This window comes from Ambystoma mexicanum, chromosome 1p (assembly GCF_040938575.1).
Source record: "Ambystoma mexicanum isolate Mex_15411 chromosome 1p, UKY_AmexF1_1, whole genome shotgun sequence".
NCBI lineage: Eukaryota > Metazoa > Chordata > Amphibia > Caudata > Ambystomatidae > Ambystoma > Ambystoma mexicanum.
Genome location: NC_090921.1, coordinates 786,107,698 through 786,130,490, shown reverse-complemented (window position 1 = coordinate 786,130,490; position 22,793 = coordinate 786,107,698). Strand labels below are relative to the sequence as shown.

At 46.2% G+C, this 22,793-nt stretch overlaps 1 protein-coding gene across 2 annotated transcripts in view; it reads left to right on the top strand.

Moving 5' to 3' along the window:
• NUP210L (nucleoporin 210 like) overlaps positions 1-22,793 on the top strand; it is a 1,198,481-nt gene that overhangs the window by 175,170 nt on the left and 1,000,518 nt on the right. For both annotated transcript variants that reach the window (XM_069651587.1, XM_069651595.1), the window contains exons 5-6: positions 13,655-13,805; positions 14,505-14,637. In XM_069651587.1, the coding sequence (XP_069507688.1) occupies positions 13,655-13,805; positions 14,505-14,637 (284 nt within the window). The remainder of the gene's footprint in view (positions 1-13,654; positions 13,806-14,504; positions 14,638-22,793) is intronic.

Below are 22,793 nucleotides of genomic sequence, written 5' to 3'. Positions count from 1 at the left end.
TTTTTTCCCTTTATCTGGCAGGCTTGGTAGGGTGGGAGGGAGAATGGCCTTGCATATATCCACAAAGGTCTTTTCCTCGTGCGTTGCTGACTATTGAATGCAGAATTTTTATAATGTTCTGCCTTATTTCGATGTTATTTTAGACACACATATATATATATATATATTTCAGTTTCGTTACACATTTCTTTAATGCAGTCAGTTCTAGTACCTTTTCATTATCTAACATTATATTCGCTACATTGTGTGCGTATTGTATGTACATTAGACGTTATACGAGATATTTCTAGGTTATGGCCTACAGAGATTTATGCTTGCCGCTTTGGGTGATTTAAGAAAACATATATGAGTTTTTAGGTTTCTACATAATATTGATAGAACACTTATACAGATAGAGGTTACACGTTTGGTCAACATCTTTCTCTGTGGTTATAGCAGCATTAATCCAGACCTGGAGTGATATCATATAACGTTGCATTTTTATGGTTTATTCACAGTTTACAGGATCTGTTTAACAGAGGTAGTTCATTAATACCAATACTTGAATTGCTTTCTTCTTTCTACAGATAGTGATGCTTCAGCTTTTTCCCCGTCACCCCGGCCTTGCGGACCGGGTCATGCTGGGTGCAATATTACATTGTGAATGATAAAATGTTACAGTGTTGGCATCTCGGGTTTAGCTCATATCCGACTTTCTCATGGGAACGCGCTCGCAGCGGATCTACCAGGGCTGCTGCGGCGGCAGAGATGCATGAAAGGCCCTCCAAAGGTGGGGGCCTCGTTACAGTGTGCTGAACTCACGCCATGTTTGCTGGACAAGATGGCTTCTAGGCCTAACTGAATTTTGGTAAATGCAAGGGAAGGATACGTGTGGGCAATGTCGTCGGCGGGTGAGCCCTCCTCCACCTGGGCCCGGGTGGCATGAGGGGACGCCCACTGAGTCATGGCCCTCACCTGGGGAGAAGGCTGCAGGTGAGGAGGGCCTCGCGGCCAGTCCTCCCCTACATTTCCCCCCTTTCGTTACTAAAGTAACGAATTCTTTAGCTCTTCCAATCTTCTACATTCTTGCTCCTCTATCACTGCGTCATCCCATGCGGGGGTTCCTTTTCTAGGCATCCATGCTCTGCACACCCCCCTTAAGCTCTCACCTCTTCTAGCATACTCGTCTGGTGTACAGGTTAAATATATACAGTCGCCAGTTTCTTCCAAATCTACCCAGACCTCCTCATACCACTCCAGTTCCACGTCTCGTGGTTCTTTAATAGTGGTGTGCCATAGTTTGTCGACTATGTACTTATCATGGTACATAGGCACTAACTGGTACCTGGGAGTGTTGTCTGTTCCTGTCTGTACATGTACTTCTTGTGTCGCCTTAATTGTACCACCAGAGTTGCCCATTGTCACCATCATCATCGCACCGTTAGGGACTGCGTTAGCGCAACATCGGAGGCCCACCTGGCACAGGCAGAACACCACGAGGAGGATCACCACGATTGGTATTAAGAACTTCATTGTCATTCCAAGCCATGAGGGAACCCAGGAGAAGATATTGTCGAACCATGAGCTATTTTCAGCTCCACCTTCCATTTTCATCTTCTCGCCCAGGTTATGTACTGCTTCAATGACGTGGGACAGGGACCCATTTTCTGCGTCTTCGGAAGGTACGAACGTGCAGCACGCACTTCCTATTTTTCGGCAAACACCTCCATCGATCGCTGTTAACAGGTCCAGGACATACCTGTTCTGCATGGTCATTAGTCGCAGAGCTCGTAGTTCCACCTTTATTATGTTGAACCCCTCTTCAGTGTCATTGGCCAACTGAATCAGTTCCCACCGTGTGATCTGGAGCCATTTTGCATTTGCTCTTGCTTGGACACTTGAAACTAGTGAGGCAAAAAATGTTTCCGCGGAGCTGAACAGGCGATACCTGTCTGGGATCTGTGCCAATAAATCGGACGATGCTTGTGATATGTAGTTCGATGTTCGCTTGTTCCGTGATAGCTTTTCTTCTTTCCCTCCGGAGGACAGGACATAGAGGTGCGCTTTTGCAGTGGGAGAAGTCACATCCTGGTTCACATTTCCTTGCATCCTTTCATTTCCGTCGATGTAACTTTCTGGAATCACCATTAGGGCTGAATGCAAAGTGGCCATTGAGCAGCTGCCACTCCATGCTTGGGGAAGGTGCAGGTAAGCCTGATTTCCGCATACCCAGTATGTGTCCATTAATGCTGCTGTTCCTTTTTTCATGTCTGGGATGGTGAGGGTTTTGGTACAGTTCTTATTCGTCCCCAGTGCCACTTTTCCTTCTCCCTTGAAACATAGTTCGTTTTGTATTTCACTTTGTAGCTTGAAGGGTTTCTCCATCGCTGTTACCCATGTTAGTTTAGGGATGTGTTCCTTCCATGTTGGCAAGCACGTTTTTTCCATCCACCGCAGCTTATCTGGTTGGACACCTCTCAGTGCTTCCGCTTTGCACAGCACTTCTTCGTCTTTCCATTTGTTTTCGGAAAACAGTGTTCCTTGTATTGCAAAGAAAGGTTCTTTAGGACAGACCACTCCAGACGCTTGTGAATAGCACGTTTTGTTGTTCTGTAGCATTCTGAAAGAGACATCGTGCGCTTGGAAGGTGTTCTTTATTCTACACAGCGTGAGATGAAGGAGACATTGGGCATCCACAATGGGCAATTCTCTTGGCAACAACACTTTAGGTGTGCCTGATGCATGGGGGATGAGCGAACAGACATAACAGCTTTCATTTGTTGTCTGTTTGGCTGTTATACTCATATCTGCATACCATTTATTTGCTTGGTGGGGGTGTCGTGGGTCTTCCATTTTGTCCAACCCTAACCCATAATACTCATCATACCCCCTTCTACTCGTCTCTCTTCTCCGCCTACTTTTCTCCCTCCTTCTGTACCTTTTAGTTTCGATAGGTGAAAGAATAGGCCCCCCTTTCTCCTTCCCACCCCCCTTTTCCAATTCTTCATATAGGAACTTGCGTTCTGTCATCGTAATTACTTTTCCATTTTCCTCAATAAACAGCAAATCGCTGTTTTGGGTCAGGGCGGGAAGGGTCGTGGGATTGTTATATATTTCAGGTAGGGACATTGTGTCATTTTCCATTTCTTTATTTCTTGATTGTGACAGGGCAGCAGTGGGTGGTGTAGTATAGTAACCCCATACAAAGTGTGATCCATCCCAGACCAAAAAATCGCCTTCTTTAATATGCATAGTTGTAATTGAATTCGTTCCAGGGGCAATAGTGGTGTTATTCCCCCCTCCCCCCTCGTTCATCTCGGTAGAGATGAACGCTATGACCCAATGTGTTACCAGGCAAAATATTGAGATGAAGAACACAATAACACACATTGATAAACCACATTCGTATGAATATGTCAATTTATCTACTAACATTTCTCTAAATCTAACACATCTATTAGTTGCAGGCTGCCCATTGGATGCCATGGTAAATCCTGTTTGAAACACAAAAGTGCATTAAGTACAAGCATGTAAACATTTCTAACGTTGTGACGTTGTTTTGACAAAATATGGGAATGGATGAGGGAGGGGGTGTGTTGACAGACAAGGTAACTTTACAATCATCGTTATGCGTACATTATTTTATATATAAAAAATGAAAATTTAAGAGACGAAAACTTCTTCAAAATCAAAAAAAAACCCCTTCAAAGTTGTAATCGAAAAATTACATATATACATATTCATATTTATTCCAGTACACTTGTTGTGCGCCAGTCGCGCTCACTGTTCATCACTTAATGCACACATAATTCCCATCATTCATTCTGCACAACTTCATTGTCCGCTGTTGCCTGTGCCTCGTCCTGCACCTCACTTTCCGCGGCGCTGTAAGCTTTACGTACGTCTGTCAAATGCACCCAGTATCGTAGGCCCTTCACTTTTACTGCTGTGGGCGTGCAAAACACTACCTCATAGGGGCCATGGAAACGTGGTGCATTCCACCTCCGCACAAAACTTCTGACATATATAAGGTCACCAGGCATTAGTTGTAATGGTTTTTCAGGCAGCCTCTCTGATTCGGTTGTGTTCCCCTCCTCTCTTGTAGAGGGGGGGGGCTAGTTGCTTCGCAATTACGCGCGCTGCCCGTGTCAGTTTTTTCAGGTACTCTGTGAATTCCTCTCCCAATATCGCTGCGCTTCTGTGTGCATCAGAACGCTCACGGAGAGGCGAATGCGCTGTGTGCATTCTCCTTCCCGTGACGATCTCATGCGGGGACAAGTGGTGGTCTTTACTTGGCTGATTTCGTAACTCGAACAAAGCCAAGGGCAGGCAGTACATCCAGGTCTTTTTAAGGGAAAAACACAGTTTTGACAATCTGTTTTTTAACAAACCGTTCATTTTTTCCACCACGCCATTACTTTGAGGATGATAAATCGAACATAATTTGTGCTTTATTCCCAATAGTGTAGTCACTTCTTTGAATAGTTCATTAACAAAATGCGTGCCGTTATCTGAGCGAATAACGTCGCAAATTCCCCAGCGCGGAAACACTTCCCGCACTAGGAACTTCGCGGCGCCCCTCGCATCAGGGCGTGCACAAGGGCCTGCCTCCACCCACCTCGAGAATGGACATACAACCACAATCATGTAGCGAGCCCCGTTACACCTTTCTCCCATGTCTACATAATCAATGTGGAGCTCTCTGAATGGGCCATTTGGTTTTGGTATCGTTCCTCTTAGTGTGCGCAATGTCATACCTGAGTTGTAAATCTGGCATGTCGTGCATTCTAAAGCCAGCCTCGTGATGTGTTCCTGGAGGCAAGGTGCAAACCAATCTTCTTGTATCTCCGCCATTATGTGTTGCTTTGCGTTGTGTGCGGGGAAGTGTAGTTGTTGAAATGCTATTTCTAACAATGTAACTGGCATTACCGCTTTTCCTGAACTTTCTTGTCGCCACAATAAATCAGTCGGCGATTTGCTGCATCCCCTCTTAGTCCACAGCAATTTTTCTTCTGCACTAGCTCCCTCTTGCAGCTCTATTATTTCCTGTGTGGGCATCATGTTGTATCCTGTGGGGACCTCTTGGCTTGCTGTGTGGTGTAACATGTACTCCCCTATTTCACCTTTCTGTAAATACGAAGCTGCTTTGGCAGCGGCGTCTGCTGCCGCGTTCCCCAAAGATATAAAATCTGTATTTGTGGTGTGGGCTTGGCATTTTACGATGGCCACTGCCGTGGGGTCTTGCAGGGCCTCAATCAGCTCTTTCAATAACTCTGCATGCTGAACCGGTGTTCCATCTGCTCGTCGAAACCCTCTCCGCCCCCACCGTGCCAACCCGCCGTGAACTGTTGTTGTCATGTATGCTGAGTCTGTATATATTGTCACTGCGCACCCCTTGGCGGCATGCAATGCTTCTATTAGCGCTATTAGTTCTGCTGCTTGCGCTGAATAGTGTGATGGGAGGCGGTGTTGCACTAGTGTCTCGTATTCATCTTCCTCTAATCGTACCACTGCCATACCCACATGTTTTTCTCCTGTCTCCATGTCTATTGATGCTGACCCGTCCACGAAATACACCTCCCCCTCGTTCAGGGCATTCTCAAAAATCACTTGATCCTGACCTTCGTCACCTGTGTACGTGGCGCAGTTGTGGTTCTGCATGTCCTCTACGGTACATGCCTCTGTGATGAATGTGGCCGGGTTCACTGTTTTACATCTTACTATATGGATGTTAGCGCTGGACAGTATTATTTCATATGCTGTGGCGCGTTGTGTTGTCAATGTGCTCTTTGATCGCTCTAACATTGCAAAGAGTGAGTGTTCCACAAACAGAGTCACCGGACAGCCCATCACTATCGTGGCACTTTTTTCAATCGCGAACGCGGCTGCAGCTAGGGATTGCTCGCACGCGAAATGACCTTGCATTACTGCGTCTAGGGTGCCGCTATAGTAAGCCAGTGGTTTGTGCCCTAACGATGTTTTTTGTGTCAGTACTGCTGTCATCAGTGTTCCTTTGCAGTGTGAAAATAAGAAGAATTTGCGCCCATAATCTGGATTTGCCAGTACTGGAGCGCTTGATATCAGCTCTTTTAGTGAGTTGAATGCTGTGTTCATCTCCTCTGTCCATTCTATGTGTTTGTGTTCTTGTTGTGCTTCTTTTAGTGCCTGTAACAAGGGCCTTGTGTACGCTGCATAATCCAATATCCATGCTCGGCAATAGTTGCACATACCCAGAAATTTCTGCATCTCTTTTACTGTTTTGGGCTCCCCCACTGTTCTAATCGCCTGTGCCCTGTCTGGTATGATCCGCTTGCCATCCTTTGATATCAGCTGACCCAAGTATAGGACCTCTGTCAGACAGTATTGTAACTTCCCCTTGTCCACCTTGTACCCTTTATTGGCCAATAATGTCAGGAGTGTTATTGAGTCCTTTCTACACTCCTCCTCAGTTTGTGCACAAACCAATAAATCATCAACGTACTGAATCACTGTGCTTTCTACAGACAAATTCCCCAGATCTTCATGTAGTACTCTGTTGAATATGCTTGGGCTCTCGCAATATCCTTGTGGTAGTCTGCAGTGTTCGAACCTCCTCCCTCCTAGTGTAAATGCTGTTAAGTACCTGCTCTCCTCTGCTAAGGGAATCGAGAAAAATGCATTTTTCAAGTCAATAACTGTGAAGTGGGATGCCGTTTTCGGAATGTTGCACAGTATTGTCGCCGGGTTCGGGACTAAAGGGAACTCCTTCTGGATCACATCATTGAGTGGGCGTAAATCTTGTATCATCCTCCATGAACCTCCCTTCGCCTTTTTGATTGGGTAAATGCATGTGTTGCATGGGGAGTTTGAGGGCACTATTATTCCTTGTGCTAGTAGTGCATCTATTGTCTCTCTGATCCCTTCTTCTGCTTCGCGTGACAGTGGATATTGTTTCACCCGGGGTAGGATTGCTCCCTGTTTTAGCTTGATTACCACAGGCTGAACCCCGTGTAGTAACCCCACATCGTGGGGGCCATTTGTCCATAGGTTAGTGGGTACCGACCTCATGTCATCATCGAAAAATATATGTGGTGCTCCTACTACTGCCATTAATTCAACTTTAGTTTTTCTGGCTGTAACTACAATGTCACATGGCATTGCTAGCTCCATCACTATTTCGCCGTCTGTCTCAGTGTCAGAAAATAGCTCCTCGTCCGAGAGCTCCCTCAGTGGGATATTTGCATTTGTACACAGTACTGTCCGCCACTCACATCCTTCCATGTCAACGCCAATCACACATATTCTGTTTGCTGACACGTGTACTGCGTGTAAATCCAACGATAGCACTGCCCCAAGAGCAGTGTCGGGGCTTGCTATAGGACGAAAAAGGAATTCGGCTGGAATCCTCCAATCCATCCTTTTTAGTTCTGGTACTATGAGAGCCAATGTTCTCATGCCCTCAACAAACATCTCCTCGTTTCTTGGTAACCCTCTGATCTCTTGCATGATTGTGTGGCCGTGTATTACTGCTAATATGCGGAGGGGGCATATGCCTGGCGTCGAACATACGATACCGCTCCCTGTGAATGATATTGTCATATTTAGTTTGCTTAGGAGATCTCTCCCCAGCAAATTGATGGGGGAGTTTTCATAGTACAGTAAGGGTGCTTTCACTGTTTTACCCCCTACTGTCACATCCAATACCTCTGTGTAAGGAACTTCAATTACAGCCCCAGAGAACCCCTGCGTCTCTAACGTTCTATTAGATAACGGGAACCGGCCCTCTCTAATGCATGATTTCTCCGCTCCCGAATCCACCATGAATATGAACTGCTTGTCTCCTATCTGCGCTCCTATCAATGGTTCCTCTGATGCATTGTGGGTCGTAGATAGTACTGGACACGCAAGTGCTCTCTGTGGGCTGTCCTATGCGGGGTGTCTCATTGCCCCCCCTTGATCGAAAATGTTCCCCGAAACTACTGACACTCCACTGTAAGGTGCGGGGGCAGGCGCTCCATTGGCTACTGTGGCGAAAGTGTTACCTGGCGTGTATTGCACATTGTCATTATTCTGTGGGTGGTTTTGTGTTCTGTACTGATGTCCGTGTAGTTGTGCGTTACTCCTTTGTCCTACATTGTCTGGTTGCTGGTATTGTCCCATGGGGAGGCCGTAGGGGCTTCCTGGGTGGGGGTGTCCGTACTGTTCTGTCTCTTGGAACCCGTTGTTTTGTCTGCTCCTGCACTCTCTTGAGTAGTGCCCCCATCTCCCACAATTCCAGCAGCTCCCCTGTGGACCTCTGGGACCCTGCCACCCATTTCCTCCCATTCCTCCATACCCTTGTCCTCCTCTTCGACCCCTGTACCCACCTCTTCCCCCTCTTGGGGCCCACTCTTGCCACGTTGGACCTCCGTTCTGCTCCTGCTCAGTCCACTGTCGTTGCCCTTGTCCTGCCCAATTCGCTGCTATTCTTCCTTGTATTGCTATTTGCCCCTCCTCTCCTTCTTCTCCCTCCCTCATGAGTGGGAGCCCTGCTACCGCTGCTGCGACCTTCACCAGTTTTGATTGCACCAACTTTGCCTCGTCTGCCAACCTTTTCTGTGCTACTTCCTTCTCTCTCTCTTTGATCCTTTTGCAATGGTGCACTATTATGCTTTGGATCTCTGGCCACCCCTTTGCCTCAACGCCCGCTATTTTATCGAGTGCCTTCTGCACCTCCTTTGGGAGCCCTCTCTTAATGATGAAATAAAATAGAGATGTGGATTGGTGCCAGGGCGTGCCCGTTTCCGCTCTCCACATCTCCTGCACCCGGAGAATGTAATCCATAGCGTCCTCCCCGTCATTCATTGTACATTGCATTACTGACTGCAAATCAGGGGTATCTGGGAATGTCTCCCGTAGTGCGTCCCACACCCTTGCTCGTACAGTATTAAAAGAAGCCCCATCATGGCGATCACACTCTAACGTCACGGCCGGGAAACCAGCCTTAGCCCATACTCTGTCTGCTTGGTCTCCTACTGCGGATACTAGTAGGCTTTTCACATCGCCTACTGCCAACGGTATGCCGGCGGTATGTTTTTCAAATGCATATATCCACTTGCTCGCCCCTCCTGACAGCTGGGGCAATAATTTCATTAAATTAGCCTTATCCATCTGAGCCCATGGTATATAGTTTGGTCTTCCACCCCCTCTGTGGAGCAATGGAAGTTGTAACTTCCCTTGTGCAGTTGCACCCTCCTTTTCCTTAGTCGCTGCTGACTCCAATGACGCCATCTTCCCCACCCTATTTCTTAGTCGTCCCATCCATTCATCGTCTATAGTCCCTAGTGAACATGCACCATCTACCTCCTCGCTTTCCCCCCCTACTGCCATGCTCAACCTATCACTCTCATCCACCCCTCCTCTGACATCACATAACAAATCCTCTCTGATCCCTCTTTCTCGTGACACATCACCAATGCTCCCTTCTACTGCTCCCACCTCTATTATTCTTGTCGGTTCTTCCTCAATTCTGAACAGTATTTCCCCCTTTTTCCATCCCTCCTCAATTTGTCTATTTTCGCTCGACGCTCTAGACGTGCGTCCTGATTGTGTAGGGGCGCACGCTGTGCGCTCACATATGTCTTTTATTCTTGAGAGTTCATCCCTTGCGACTGTAAGCCTCGACTCTAAGTCACTCGTTAGCTTCTCTATATCCACCCTCTGTGTGCTTCCCTGGGCGCGCTCTCTGGTGCTTTCGTATGGCGGGGGTGCGGTTGGTCTTTGTGGTGTACTAGTTGAGGGGGGAGGCACATAAGTAGGGTCGCTATATCCTGCTGCGGGGGCTGGTTTATGTAATATTGGGTACAAACTAATCACCTCCGCAGGTTGTTCTGTACTTAGCTGTTCCTTTTCCTCTCGTGGAATCATTAGTGGATTATCTGTGGTGGAAGGTAAATCAATATTTGCTACCGGAGCTTTGGGTGGGGGTACTTCCTCAAACAATCTCCAGAGATCTAATATCTCCTTCCTATTTTGCCATTGTTTCCCCTTATACTTGAGGCTGATACATGCTCGTACCATATCAAGAACGCTTTTGTCAAAAGACCCTCCCTCGGGCCAAATCTGGGGCAGACCCTCCCCTTTCAATTCTGTTACCCATTGATCATGATATTTATTTATTCGTTCAGCATATCCCGGTAAGCTCTTACAAATGTGTGACAAGGGAGTTTCTGCCCCCATTCTCTAAATCACTAACACTACCGTGTTCACCTTCTTTACTTTTAATTAGGTGTAGATATGCGTATGTATACCTTTATGGCGCAGACAAGAGCGGACGTCTCAAATATTATCACCCAATTTCAATTACTGCGCAAGTCCTTTCTCACTCACCATAGCTCATCTCCTTCCCATTCCCATACACTCTCATGTGATTTCACTTGCAACTGATCAATTACTAGTTATGGCCAACACTCTCTGGCACCACCTCGCGGTCAACCGTTCGTCTCCACTACTCACACGGTGCGCGCACCCTTCACAATGCTTTTCCACTCACACCTTGTCTCTTTTTTTTTTTCCCCTCCCTTTCCTCCCTAGCCAGCTGTCCCTGTTTTTCTGCTAAGGTTACTGTGTTCACGTCTGTACGTGCCACTACTTAGTCCCCACTCCTCAAGATGTGCTCCCTATTTTATAGTCCTTCTACAAGTATATCTACCTTATACCCTTTTCGCTTTCACCCCCTACCCCGTGGAAATGGAAAAAAGAAATAGAGAGAGTAGCACTCACTAAAGAATATTCCCGGTGTCTCCTTTTGCTAGACACCAATAACTTATTTCTTACTTCTTCATATATTCCCAGTACTAGTTTAGATAGCACTATGCGGCGCCGCCTTCCACCCCCTTTCGGAGCTAGGTTTCCGTCACTTCTACCACTTCACTTATTTCTTACTCCTAATGGCCATATGCAAAGAAAGAATAAAGAAAGTTTCAAGACCCGTCTTTAGTAGACCCCCGTTATTCTCCTCCTCTACCTGTCCCCGTTCTTCTGTTCACAATTTCCCTTCCTTCCCTTTTACGATCGCTCGCACTCAGTACTCACGTGCCCGTCTTGAACCGATAGTCTCCGAAACTGGGTCCGTCCAGGCAGTGTCACCGGTAACTCAACGGTCAGCCCCTGGCTCCGGCGAGCGGCACTCAAAGGGGATTTTTTTCCAATCGGGATCCCGTACCCTTTATCATTGAGTGCGCACTTCTTATTGTGCCGGTCGCCGTTGGCGGGCAGCCTCCCGGAGCCGGCTCACCGTGCGTATCCCTTCTCGACAGGAGATTCTCGTGACACAAGGGGGTCGTTAAAAAGGAGTTAGGAAAAATTATTTGGAGATATCACGCTATCGGGGTCACCACTGAAAGGAAGCGCCCCCAAGTTCAGCACGATCCTCCCCGCAATGAGAGACAATAAGGGACTCTCCCGTAGTGGGAATAAGGCCAAGACAGAGTGCGGGTGAGCGTAAGTGGGAGTTTATCCAAAGAGTAGGTCATGCAAAGAACTCTGCAACCTCCGAGAGCGCTCTGTCTGACAATAGCAAAGACAGGCGTATTTCTAATACAAAAAACGTCATCAGCACCTACACACTATAGGGGGCACAAGTTAATTGGGATTGGGTGGCGTCGACTAACTATAGATGTTGCTGCAGCGTGGTTGGTCTTGGCGTGAAGACGTCACTGGTCAGCCTCGTGGGTTGGGTTGGGCCTGGCAGGCCAGCTTGAGGTCATCGGCACGGTGTTGGTATGCTGGGGCAGCCTGTGACAATGACGAATACCTTTCCTGTCTCATTTGCCCTAGGCCATGCACACTGCAGTTATTCAGAAATGACATTTAAGTTCATCAATAAATCGCTCAGCAGTTTATCTTATAAACTAAACACAACACATGAGGAATGCACCTCGTGAGAGGTCTGGTGGTTGTCGGTTGGGGTGAGATTTACCTGTGTCCTATTGACCGGTATTTTAGGTCGCGGGACTTGGCTCTGGGGCCTGGGCCGAATGATACATGTCTGTCTGCCGCGTTAGAAGTTATTATATAAATGGGTCTCTGTGTCTTGTCCCAATGATGGGGGTCGTCCTTGCACAGGGTCATGATTCTTGGGGGGTCTAGGGGGGTTTGTGGGATTTATGAGAGAGTGCTGGTAGATCAGTGGATTCAAACGTGAGTTTATTATCGTGCTGTAAATAACACAGGTGGCTGGCTGTGGCCTTGGTTGCGGTGCCGGGGCCTCTGACTCTTTGAAGTAATTCCAGCTTTGGTTGGGGGGAGGTGAGGGAGCGCGGCACAAGTCTTAGCTTTTTTCCCTTTATCTGGCAGGCTTGGTAGGGTGGGAGGGAGAATGGCCTTGCATATATCCACAAAGGTCTTTTCCTCGTGCGTTGCTGACTATTGAATGCAGAATTTTTATAATGTTCTGCCTTATTTCGATGTTATTTTAGACACACATATATATATATATATATTTCAGTTTCGTTACACATTTCTTTAATGCAGTCAGTTCTAGTACCTTTTCATTATCTAACATTATATTCGCTACATTGTGTGCGTATTGTATGTACATTAGACGTTATACGAGATATTTCTAGGTTATGGCCTACAGAGATTGATGCTTGCCGCTTTGGGTGATTTAAGAAAACATATATGAGTTTTTAGGTTTCTACATAATATTGATAGAACACTTATACAGATAGAGGTTACACGTTTGGTCAACATCTTTCTCTGTGGTTATAGCAGCATTAATCCAGACCTGGAGTGATATCATATAACGTTGCATTTTTATGGTTTATTCACAGTTTACAGGATCTGTTTAACAGAGGTAGTTCATTAATACCAATACTTGAATTGCTTTCTTCTTTCTACAGATAGTGATGCTTCAGCTTTTTCCCCGTCACCCCGGCCTTGCGGACCGGGTCATGCTGGGTGCAATATTACATTGTGAATGATAAAATGTTACAGTGTTGGCATCTCGGGTTTAGCTCATATCCGACTTTCTCATGGGAACGCGCTCGCAGCGGATCTACCAGGGCTGCTGCGGCGGCAGAGATGCATGAAAGGCCCTCCAAAGGTGGGGGCCTCGTTACAGTGTGCTGAACTCACGCCATGTTTGCTGGACAAGATGGCTTCTAGGCCTAACTGAATTTTGGTAAATGCAAGGGAAGGATACGTGTGGGCAATGTCGTCGGCGGGTGAGCCCTCCTCCACCTGGGCCCGGGTGGCATGAGGGGACGCCCACTGAGTCATGGCCCTCACCTGGGGAGAAGGCTGCAGGTGAGGAGGGCCTCGCGGCCAGTCCTCCCCTACAGTATTTAGCTTGTTCCCGGTACCATGTAAGTGCCTTGTTCGTCACTGGTGACCAAACATCACCTTTGTTTGCCTGGTGGACCTTTACCAATATGTTTGTATTTATTTGTGCTCCCTGGCAATCCGTTGTTTGTTTAACCATAGCAAAGAGGTGTCTATGGACCTTCTGGCCACCCCTTAGTGATGTTTGTGTTTCTGTGGTCTGTGAGGGTGTCGGTCTTGTCTGTGATTGTGCCTTTTTGACCCATGTGTGCACCTGGGATTTTGTCATGCCCTATACCTCATGTCCATTGGGTGTCTCTAATGGGATCTTCCACCCTCTCCTGTGATAAATGCAATCTGCAGCCTATCTGAGTTCTGTCACATTATTTTGTAGGATCTTGAAGTATTCAGAAGCAGAGTATTCGCCGCTGGATTACATCGCAGACATGGAGATAGAAAACAAACAGGGTGACTTAATTCTGGTGTCAGGAATACGGACTGGAGCCGGCGTCATCAAGGTCCGGATACTCGAGACTATTTACCGGGTAAAGTCAATTCCCTATCGCTATGGAATGCCAGCCCTCCCTCTCTTGTGCCTATATTCTGCTGTCATTTAACCCACTCACTTGAAAATGTTCACACCTGTTGCCTTCTGTACTGAGCTCTTTAGTACAATCCCCCTACTTTTCTATCATCAATACCTCCAGTCTTGCTCCCTTTTAGTTTGTCACTAATCTCTTCATTTTATTTCTAGTCTCCCCTTTTCAGCATTACCTCCCTCTGTCCATCTGCTATTTAACCCATATCTTTTTTCAATTCAATTTTTTTAACTTTCTTTTGTGGTCATCTGTCCTACCCTACTGTCTCTCTCTGCTTGTAACTTGGGTTAGGAGATTACTTCATATAACTAGATTATATGATTTGGATGTGTCTGAAGTGACATGGAGTCATTTGATAGGTTTGCATTCAATCACCATTATTTCCTGCTGCCCCATCTTCCCCTTTTTTCTTCTACCATAACTGGGACTGTGTGCCTTACATTGAGATTATAATCCACCCTGGGAGATTTCCATCATTGCCCACTGCTTTCCACAATATTCCTAATCCAAACCATGTTTGTGAGTACTATTTGTCACCTCCTGGCTGCATGTGCTCGTACTGTGCATTGGGACATGGCACAGCCAATACCGCAGTCTGACATTGTGACATTGCTTTCAACCCTATGCCCTGTTGCCCTGCATTAGATTGTCCCTGCTGCCACAATGCGCCTACTCGTCCTGGAGAACATCTTCCTCCTGCCATCAGTTGATGTCTACCTTCTTGTGGGAGCATTCATTAGATACAAAGTTAACCGAATTGTGCAAGGCAAGATTACAGGTAAGTGAGTCGGCGACAAAACAAAATACAAAATTAGAATTACAATTTTCTGCAGTTTTTCAAATTATTTAATTGGTGGTATTTAGATAGCAGCACCAGCCTGACACAGGGGACAATGGAGCACTCAACACAGAAACATATTGCAGGTAATTTTCTATTCAAAAGATTGCTGTGAGGAGCAAATTAAAACATGGAAGGGAGAGATAGAGTTAAGCAGTGGCGAGGGAGAGGGCAAACAGAAGGGTTATGGCTGGAGTTAGAGGATGAAGAGAGTGGATGAGATGGTCACATTTTTAATTTACTTGCAGCGCTCTGTGAACCAGAGGGTGTTTCACTGCCTAGATAAGACATTCCAACTTCCCAGCCCCCCGTCCCTCTTTTCTACACAAACACTGAGCCGAGGAAGAGGCGATCTGAGGCTGAAACGAGTCCCACCCATGCAATAAATTGGACATGTCCCACTAATAAGATTAGGCAGGGTCAGGCACTTGATCTTAATTACATACACCTGGTACCTATTAGCTCTCCCCACATGATTAAAAGGTGGAACACTGAGACACATTCTGAGCAAGGTGATGCACGAGAAGGAGCAGTTCTTCCAGGGCGGCGGCGAACCAGGCAGAGCAGAGCGACTGGCAAGAGATGGAACTGAGGTACAAAGAAACCTTGGACACCCCGGCAAGAGATTGTTACCTCCGAAGGGCCTTGAAGGTTGCACAAGGAAGCCCAGCTGGAGAGAAGAGACAAACTTCTGTTGTGTTTCAAGGATACCAGCCACCCTAGCGGGTGAACGGCAGAGTTGGGGAGGTGCAGCAGCAGTTGTCCTATCAGCCTTGACTTCAGGATCAAAGCTGCCAAAGACGAAAATTAATTAAACCAGCTGGTGAGTTAATGAAAGCAATGAAAGTCTGGTCTGTGTTAAATGAAACTTGACAGCAACAGTATCCAACGAATGAAGGTTTCGCGTATTTCGACAAGACGCGAGAGAAAGCAAAGCATTGTAAAGAACTGTAAATTAAAGATACAAAGTAACAGAGTGGTCTGGCGAAAGAATATTGCCCAATCGAAAGTCTCTGTGAAATGTCTGATGCTGTAGAATTAGCGGGAAGAAGAGAAAGAAACTGAGATGCAAGATTTAAACTTTTGTTAGGTTTGATCCTGGCAGAGGGAAACCTGGATGTGAGAACTATCTTTGAATAATTAGGTTTGATCCCGCAAGAGGGAAATCTAGATGTGAGAACTGTCTTTGAACTATTAGGTTTTATCCCAGCAGAGGGAAACCTAGATGTGATAAATGTCTTGGAACTGTTAGGTTTCATCCCGGCAGAGAGAAACCTGGATGTAAGACATGTCTTGGAACTGTTAGGTTTGATCCCAGCAGAGGGAAACCTGGATGTAAGAGATATCTTTAAACTTTGAAATAAGTACTGTGCTCGAAACTACATTTACCAAGAGGCCTTGGTGTATGAGAGAAAAAGTAACATTTGAGGAAATAAGGTTGAAGTGGTCATGCCGAGTTAAGAGCAAAAGCCTTGCAGTTTCGAAAGTCTTCGACAGTGGAAGTAAAGTGAAAGGAGGCTCGAGCCTGACAGAGAGAAGCCTATGAAGGTGTGATTGAAACTTGGGGAAGGGAAACCCACAAATTGTGATTGAAAGGTTTGATCCCGGCAGAGGGAAACCTGTACTGAATTGTGCTTACCAGAAGGAAACAAACTTTGTTGAACTGTATGTTACGCTGAAAGGTGACCTGGGCTGGAGTGAGAAAGAGAGATCCAATGGATAAACCAGTGGCTTTTTGTGGAAGTTCAAGTGGGCCCTGGTCCACGAAACAAACTGCATCCTTGTGTCCGAAACCAGAGTGTGTCGCAAGGTCCAAGTGTGCCACCTTACCCCATGCTACAAAACGTGGAGAAGGGGATTTACTCAGCCATACTGACATTTCTTTTGAACACTGATTTTCCTTTTTTGCATTACACATTCCCTTTACACATTTATTGTGTTAGAAAGAGAGCAGGCATTGGGTTTATTAGTATATGCCATTTTACATTGAGTAAGGACTGACTACGACTGTATTTTCTTTTCGTTTGATGGTCGAGAATACTCCCATCATAGTTATAGGGCAAGATAGGAGTTTTCCAACCCTTTTTAAACCATCAATAAAGGTTTTTAAACTTGCAGCTCTTGTGTCACTGTCTACTTGTGATACCATGCCTCCCTCACAGCCCTGTGGGTGGCACGTTATACTAAATGAACAATAATAATAATAAAATAACACCGACCTGACTCCAGTGCACAATGGAGGGCTTCACATATAAATGTGCAATATAGATGTGAAGGAAGCATATCTGTCGGGATATCTGGAGGAGTGTGTGGCATATGGACGAGGCTGCTGCCCCGGTCTCCTGTGGTGACTAGTAGCGCCAGACAATAAAAGATAAACTGGGGTTGCTGTAGGATTTCTAAGTTACTGTAATACAAATGCAGTTCTGCATGGTGAAAAGTTGCACAAATATCAATCAAACCCAAAATAAAAATAACTTACTTATAAAAGAAAGGCAGGGGCACTTGTAAGTATAATAAAAGTTAGAGGAGGCTAAAACGCAGCAAATAGGCCTTATAGCACGTCTTTACAGCAAATGCATGTTCGCATTTTATTAATCTGCAATGAACCCGCAGTGGCTGGTAACACATCGCAGGTCCCACGATTCCAGGCTGGTATGGTAAGAAGCAAAACAATAGTTATTTTTTCGAGGTCGCAGATTACAACCCATGGGTCCCACTGACAGATATGGAGAGCATAACCATTTAATTAGTTCAAAGTGATTTGCAAAACATGATTTTTAGATGGAGTCAGAAGAACCATGGCAGTTTCAAATTGCCCCTTAGTACGTTTCGCCTGGGAAGAAGGTCGACAAGTTCTTAATATACAACATTTGTATAGCAGTATGTCTGTGGTTCAAGGCTCTGACAGTGTCATGGTAGGAAGCGCTTCTCACGAGAACTTAGATGAGATGACCGGGACAGGGACAGATGAATAAAGTTCTACTGGTCATCTCAAATGTTTCAATGAATTGTCATTTTGATGTGGGAAGTGGGGGTTGGATTGTGACGTCACATATTTTAATTGTCGGCGGTGTGGGAAGGTTGGTGGACCCATTTACAGAACATAATGTATGTTTTTCTATAAGGATATAATGTGCGAGCACCAATCAGTTCCTTGTGGGGAGATTTTTTCATGTTGCAAAGTTACTAATGTTAATTAGCTCGATTATCATAAAAGTCTTAGATTTAGGGGCGTTTCTATGACAGCACTTTTTCATGCAGTTCTGTTCCACAAACTGTTTGAATACAGCTGTCCCAGCTGCGTCTGGGCCCTGAATAAACCTGTGTTACTTCTTGCCTGCCTACACTCCTTTTTTGACTACTTTTGTAATTTGTTATTGGTGAGTTCGGAGACCCCTGACACATTTTTGGATGCCCCATCGAGAAATCTCAGCCTTTTGACTGTTGCGTGGGAATTCCAGCCGTGCTCCCGGAGGAGTGCGGGACAGCATCGGTTGGCCAGTAGTAAGAGCTCGAGCAAGAGGAGGTCAGCGGAATGCCAATTTCCAAAAGGTCTGCCTGGTCCGCTCTACCTTCACTCCGACTGAAGGTCAGGCCTTTAAAGGGAGAATCAGAGGTCGAGAGAAGTGAAGAATCTCCCAGAAGGATACGTGAGTGTACTTGTGCATGAAAAGCGCAAGGGGTGGGAGGGACTATTTTATGATGTATAGCAACGCATCCTAGAATGGGGAGGGCAATTGACCGTAGTAGTCTTAGATGTTAAGTCTGCCGATCCCATAGGGAGCAAGTGGATAGTGGCACATCTGCGTTAGATCAGAGGGTTGCGTAGTAAGTGGTGAACCTTGTTAAACAAGAGTTGCGCGTAGTACAGGTGAAGGCTGCCACGTGTCCCGATAGACAGAATAACGGACACATCGCACTAGGGAATGAAACAAGGAGAGTAATTGCAAGGGAACCAACATTTATATAAGTAAAATAAATGTAAGCAAAGAACTCTGCTGCCCGAGAGCACTCTCCCAAAAGATACACGGGCAGCACATTAAGAAAGAACTGAGCGCCATAGATTACGTCATGTATAGGTAGAAAACTAACACATTTGATTGGCTATGCACCTATACTAATCCCAGCTCCATAAGGGATGCCTGGGTTCCATTGGCTGCTGTCTCTCCATCAGTTACAGTTCACATGGTCTGCTGGGCTCATCCTTGCAGGGTGAAGGTCAGGCGAAGTTCTTCAGAGATGATGTATAGCTGTCTGACTAAGCTAAATAACAGGGCTTGGCATGCAAGAAATAATGACTGATATAAACTATCTCATGAAAAGGGGTATTGGTGTGAAATAGGTCCATTCTAACCGATGGTTTTATGTGGCATGGGTCAGGGGTCATTCCTTCAGGTGCCTTATCAGAAGGGGCAATCTCTGATTTGTGGTCTCTGGGGCCTCACGTTCTTAAAACACATGGGGGATAGATGTTTGTGTTACCAGAATATATGACCACTCTGGATTAGGTATATGGTGGGTGATTTGCAGGTGGTCCAGGGGAAGGGTCTGATGACCAGATGCATTCAAAGGGAATAAGGGGTATGGGTTCAGAGGACCGTGGCTTGGCAGGGAGTGGGTGGAGAGAGCATGAGTTGGTCAGCAGAGATGGATGGCGCACTGGAGCTACAGCAGGCCTTGGTCTCACGTTCTTGGATGAGCACATTATGTTAGTGCTCAATACTTGCTAATGGCAACAAAGAAAGTCTGCCTTTCCGTGAGAACAAGAGTCACGCTGAGCTAGCAGAGGGTGGAGGTGACGGGGGCTGGCTGTGTGCAGCGCTGCGAGAGGGTGAGTGGACATTTCGGCTGAGGGCCTGGAAAAAAGATGGCGTTTGGAAAGACACAAAATGGAGTACAGACTACAGGCCTTAATATGGCTTTTATGCACTTCTATCACAAATGGGAGATGCAAATAAGTCCAGGAGGGGTGGAGATATCTCCCCGATTAGCTCAGACAACATTTACCTGGTGCAGGAATGGTGCAGGGGGGAGAGATATACCGCCTCTCCCCCAACACCCCCCCTTTCCTTACTTCTAATGTAACGAATATTTAGTTCCATCCGTTCCACGTTCCTCTGGCACTCTTTCTACTTCATCCCACGCTGGGCTACCCGTTATTGGTATCCAAGCTCTACAGACATTTCTTAGGGTTTTCCCCCCGTCGAGCATATTCTTCAGGAGTGCAGAACATATATATACAGTCTCCATCCCCATCTAAATCCACCTACACCTCACTGTGATTTTCCAGATCTTGTGGCTCTTTTGTGGTAGTATGATAAAGGTTGTCAATTATGTCTCTAGTATTGTATATGGCCACCATGCGAAATTTGGGCTCATTGCTCTCCCCAGTTTGTACTTGTGCATCCTTAGTGCTGTGAGATCCTCTGACATTCCCTTTCTGGCTGCCAATCATCACCATCATCATTGCACTATTAGGAATCGTTTTGGCACAACATTGGATACCTAACTGGCACACACAATATCAGCAAGAGGAAAACGGTGATAGGGATCAGCATCTTCATCACAGTCCCAAGCCAAGATGGAACCCACTCGAATGCAGAGGTGAACCAGTCTGTTGGTTGCACATGTGAGTGTCCCATTTTCAGCGTCATACGAAGGTATGAACTTGCAACATGTGCTCCCGATTCTTCGTCAAACACCTCCTTCCATGGCTGTGAGCAGGTCGAGCACATACCTGTTCTGCATTGTCATTAGTCTCAGTGCTCCTAACTCCACTGTGGTGATATTGAACCCGTCTTCAGTGTAATCTGCCAGTTGGATGTGTTCCCAGTGCACGATTTGAAGCCATTTGGCATTTGGACGGGCCTGAATACTGGGGATCAGTGATGCAAAGAATGTGTCAGCTGAATTGAAACGTTTGTACTCTGCAGGAATCTGCACCAGGAGATCAGAGGAGTCTTTAGAGATGTAATTGGATGCTCTCTTTTTTTGTGACACTTGTTCTTGTAGCTTATTTTCTGTCAGCATGCTCACAAGGGGTGGTATTTCATGTTCTTGGTGGGGTACTTGTGATAGTTGGTGGGTGTTGCATTGTGTGCCCTACTATATATCTCTCAGGGACCACCAGCAGTGCAGAATGTACTGTAGACAGAGCACAGTCACCATTCCATGCAGGCGGGAGGTGTAGGTATGCCCGTTTGCCGCACACCCAATATTGATCCATTAGAGCTGTAGTTCATTTTTTTCAGATCAGCAATAACCAGAGTCCTGTTGCAATGTGTATTAGATCCCATGGGTACATCCCCTTCTGCGTGGAAGCAAAGTTCATATTTTTGTTCATGGTTTATCTGTATTGGCTTTTCCAGAGCGGTAACCCACTATAATTTGGAAACATGTTCAGTCCAAATTTCGGTATACGTGCCATTCATCCATTTCAGTCTGTTGTCGGACAAGCCACGCAGCCCTTCTGCCTTGCACATGAATGTGAACTGCTGCCATTTGTTTTCTGTGAATCGTGTTCCTTCTATTGCCAGGAAAGGTTCTTTGAAGCATTTTGCAGGTGGCATTCCTTTTTTACAAACTCTGAAATCAGGTGGGAGGAGCTTCATGCATATTGTGTGTGCCTGGAAAGTGCCCTTTATCCTACATAGTGCAAGATGAATTAGACATTGTGCTTCCACAATCTGAGTTTCTTGAGGTACTAAAACCTTAGGCGTCCCTGATGCGTGTGGTATCAGGGAGCAGACGTAACAACTATCGTTTGTTGCCTGTCGACCCGTGGCACTCATGTCAGAGTACCATTTATTCGATTGCCCGGGATGGCGAATGTCTTCCATTTTATCCAGACCCAACCCATTCTATGCATCATATTTATATTGCCTCGTTTGCCGTTTGTTTCTACTATTTTGTTTTCGGGTGTTTTTCCAACCTAAAGACCTTCTGTACAGTTTGTTTGAGGTACACAATGTTTTTCATGCATTGAATGACACAGGGCGGTACAAGGGGAATAATTTCGATTTTATCAGTCCACTATGGTTGGTTGTTTGCTGCCAATAAGGAGTATTTAACAGGTCATAAGACATTCCTGTGGGGAACACATTATACATTCGGGCCAGCCATGAGGTAGTTACACTGTTTGGTTGTGATGTGGGCTGTGATAACGTGACTGGTTGTTCTAGGGCAAGGTTGTCCAACATACGGCCCGCGGGCCATAATGCAGCCCACCAAGCCATTTTATGTGGCCCACGAGACCGTATGTTGGACAACTCTTGAGTAAAAAAAAATATATACATATATATATTTTTTTTAAATGTGCCTGTGCGCAAAACTGTAACTTCCTCTGGTGACCCCATGGGGTCAACAGAGGTAGTTACAATCCTCAGCCACGAAGTGTTAATTTATTTATGCAATGTTTGTCGGATATCCAACAAACATTGCAAAAATAAATAAATTCGTCAAGAAGATCTTGAGACTTGATGATGGAGGAAGGAGAGACTAATTTGTATCACGGCATAGTGAGGGTTACCTCGGGAATACCATTCATTTTCAGTGAGCGCGGGTCCATACAATTGCCCAGTACTCCCCCAAACTATGAACAATGGGATTAATATAGTAGCAATTACTTTGCATTTAAATATCCCATTTCAGGCAAGTAGGACCCACCATGCAAGAGAGGAACGGGCTCTGGCCCAGACATGCCCGTTCCTCTCTTGCATGGTGCTCCAAGGGGCAAAAGGCGAGCCGAGATGAAGGGAGGAGGTGGCGAGGTGAGGAGAAGAGAGTGCTGGCCCGGGCGAAGGATTATGTGGACAGGTGCTGTGCAGGAGTTCCTCTCGGCGTGGGCAGCACAGCGGATTCCTGAACCCCTGATTAGCCATGGACCGCTGCTCAGAGGGCCATTGTGCGGTGTTACTTTCAAGGTTTGTCATCTCTGGACATATGTTTAGCAGGGGTTGCGGCGACACAGCCTGTCTGCCCCAAAAATCGCTCTTTTGAATTGCGAATGTCACCGAAGATGAACCTTTATCAGCTGAGAAACCTAACCTTTGCAGTGCTTTTTTTCCTCGTCTCGAGACAAAGAAGAACAGTGG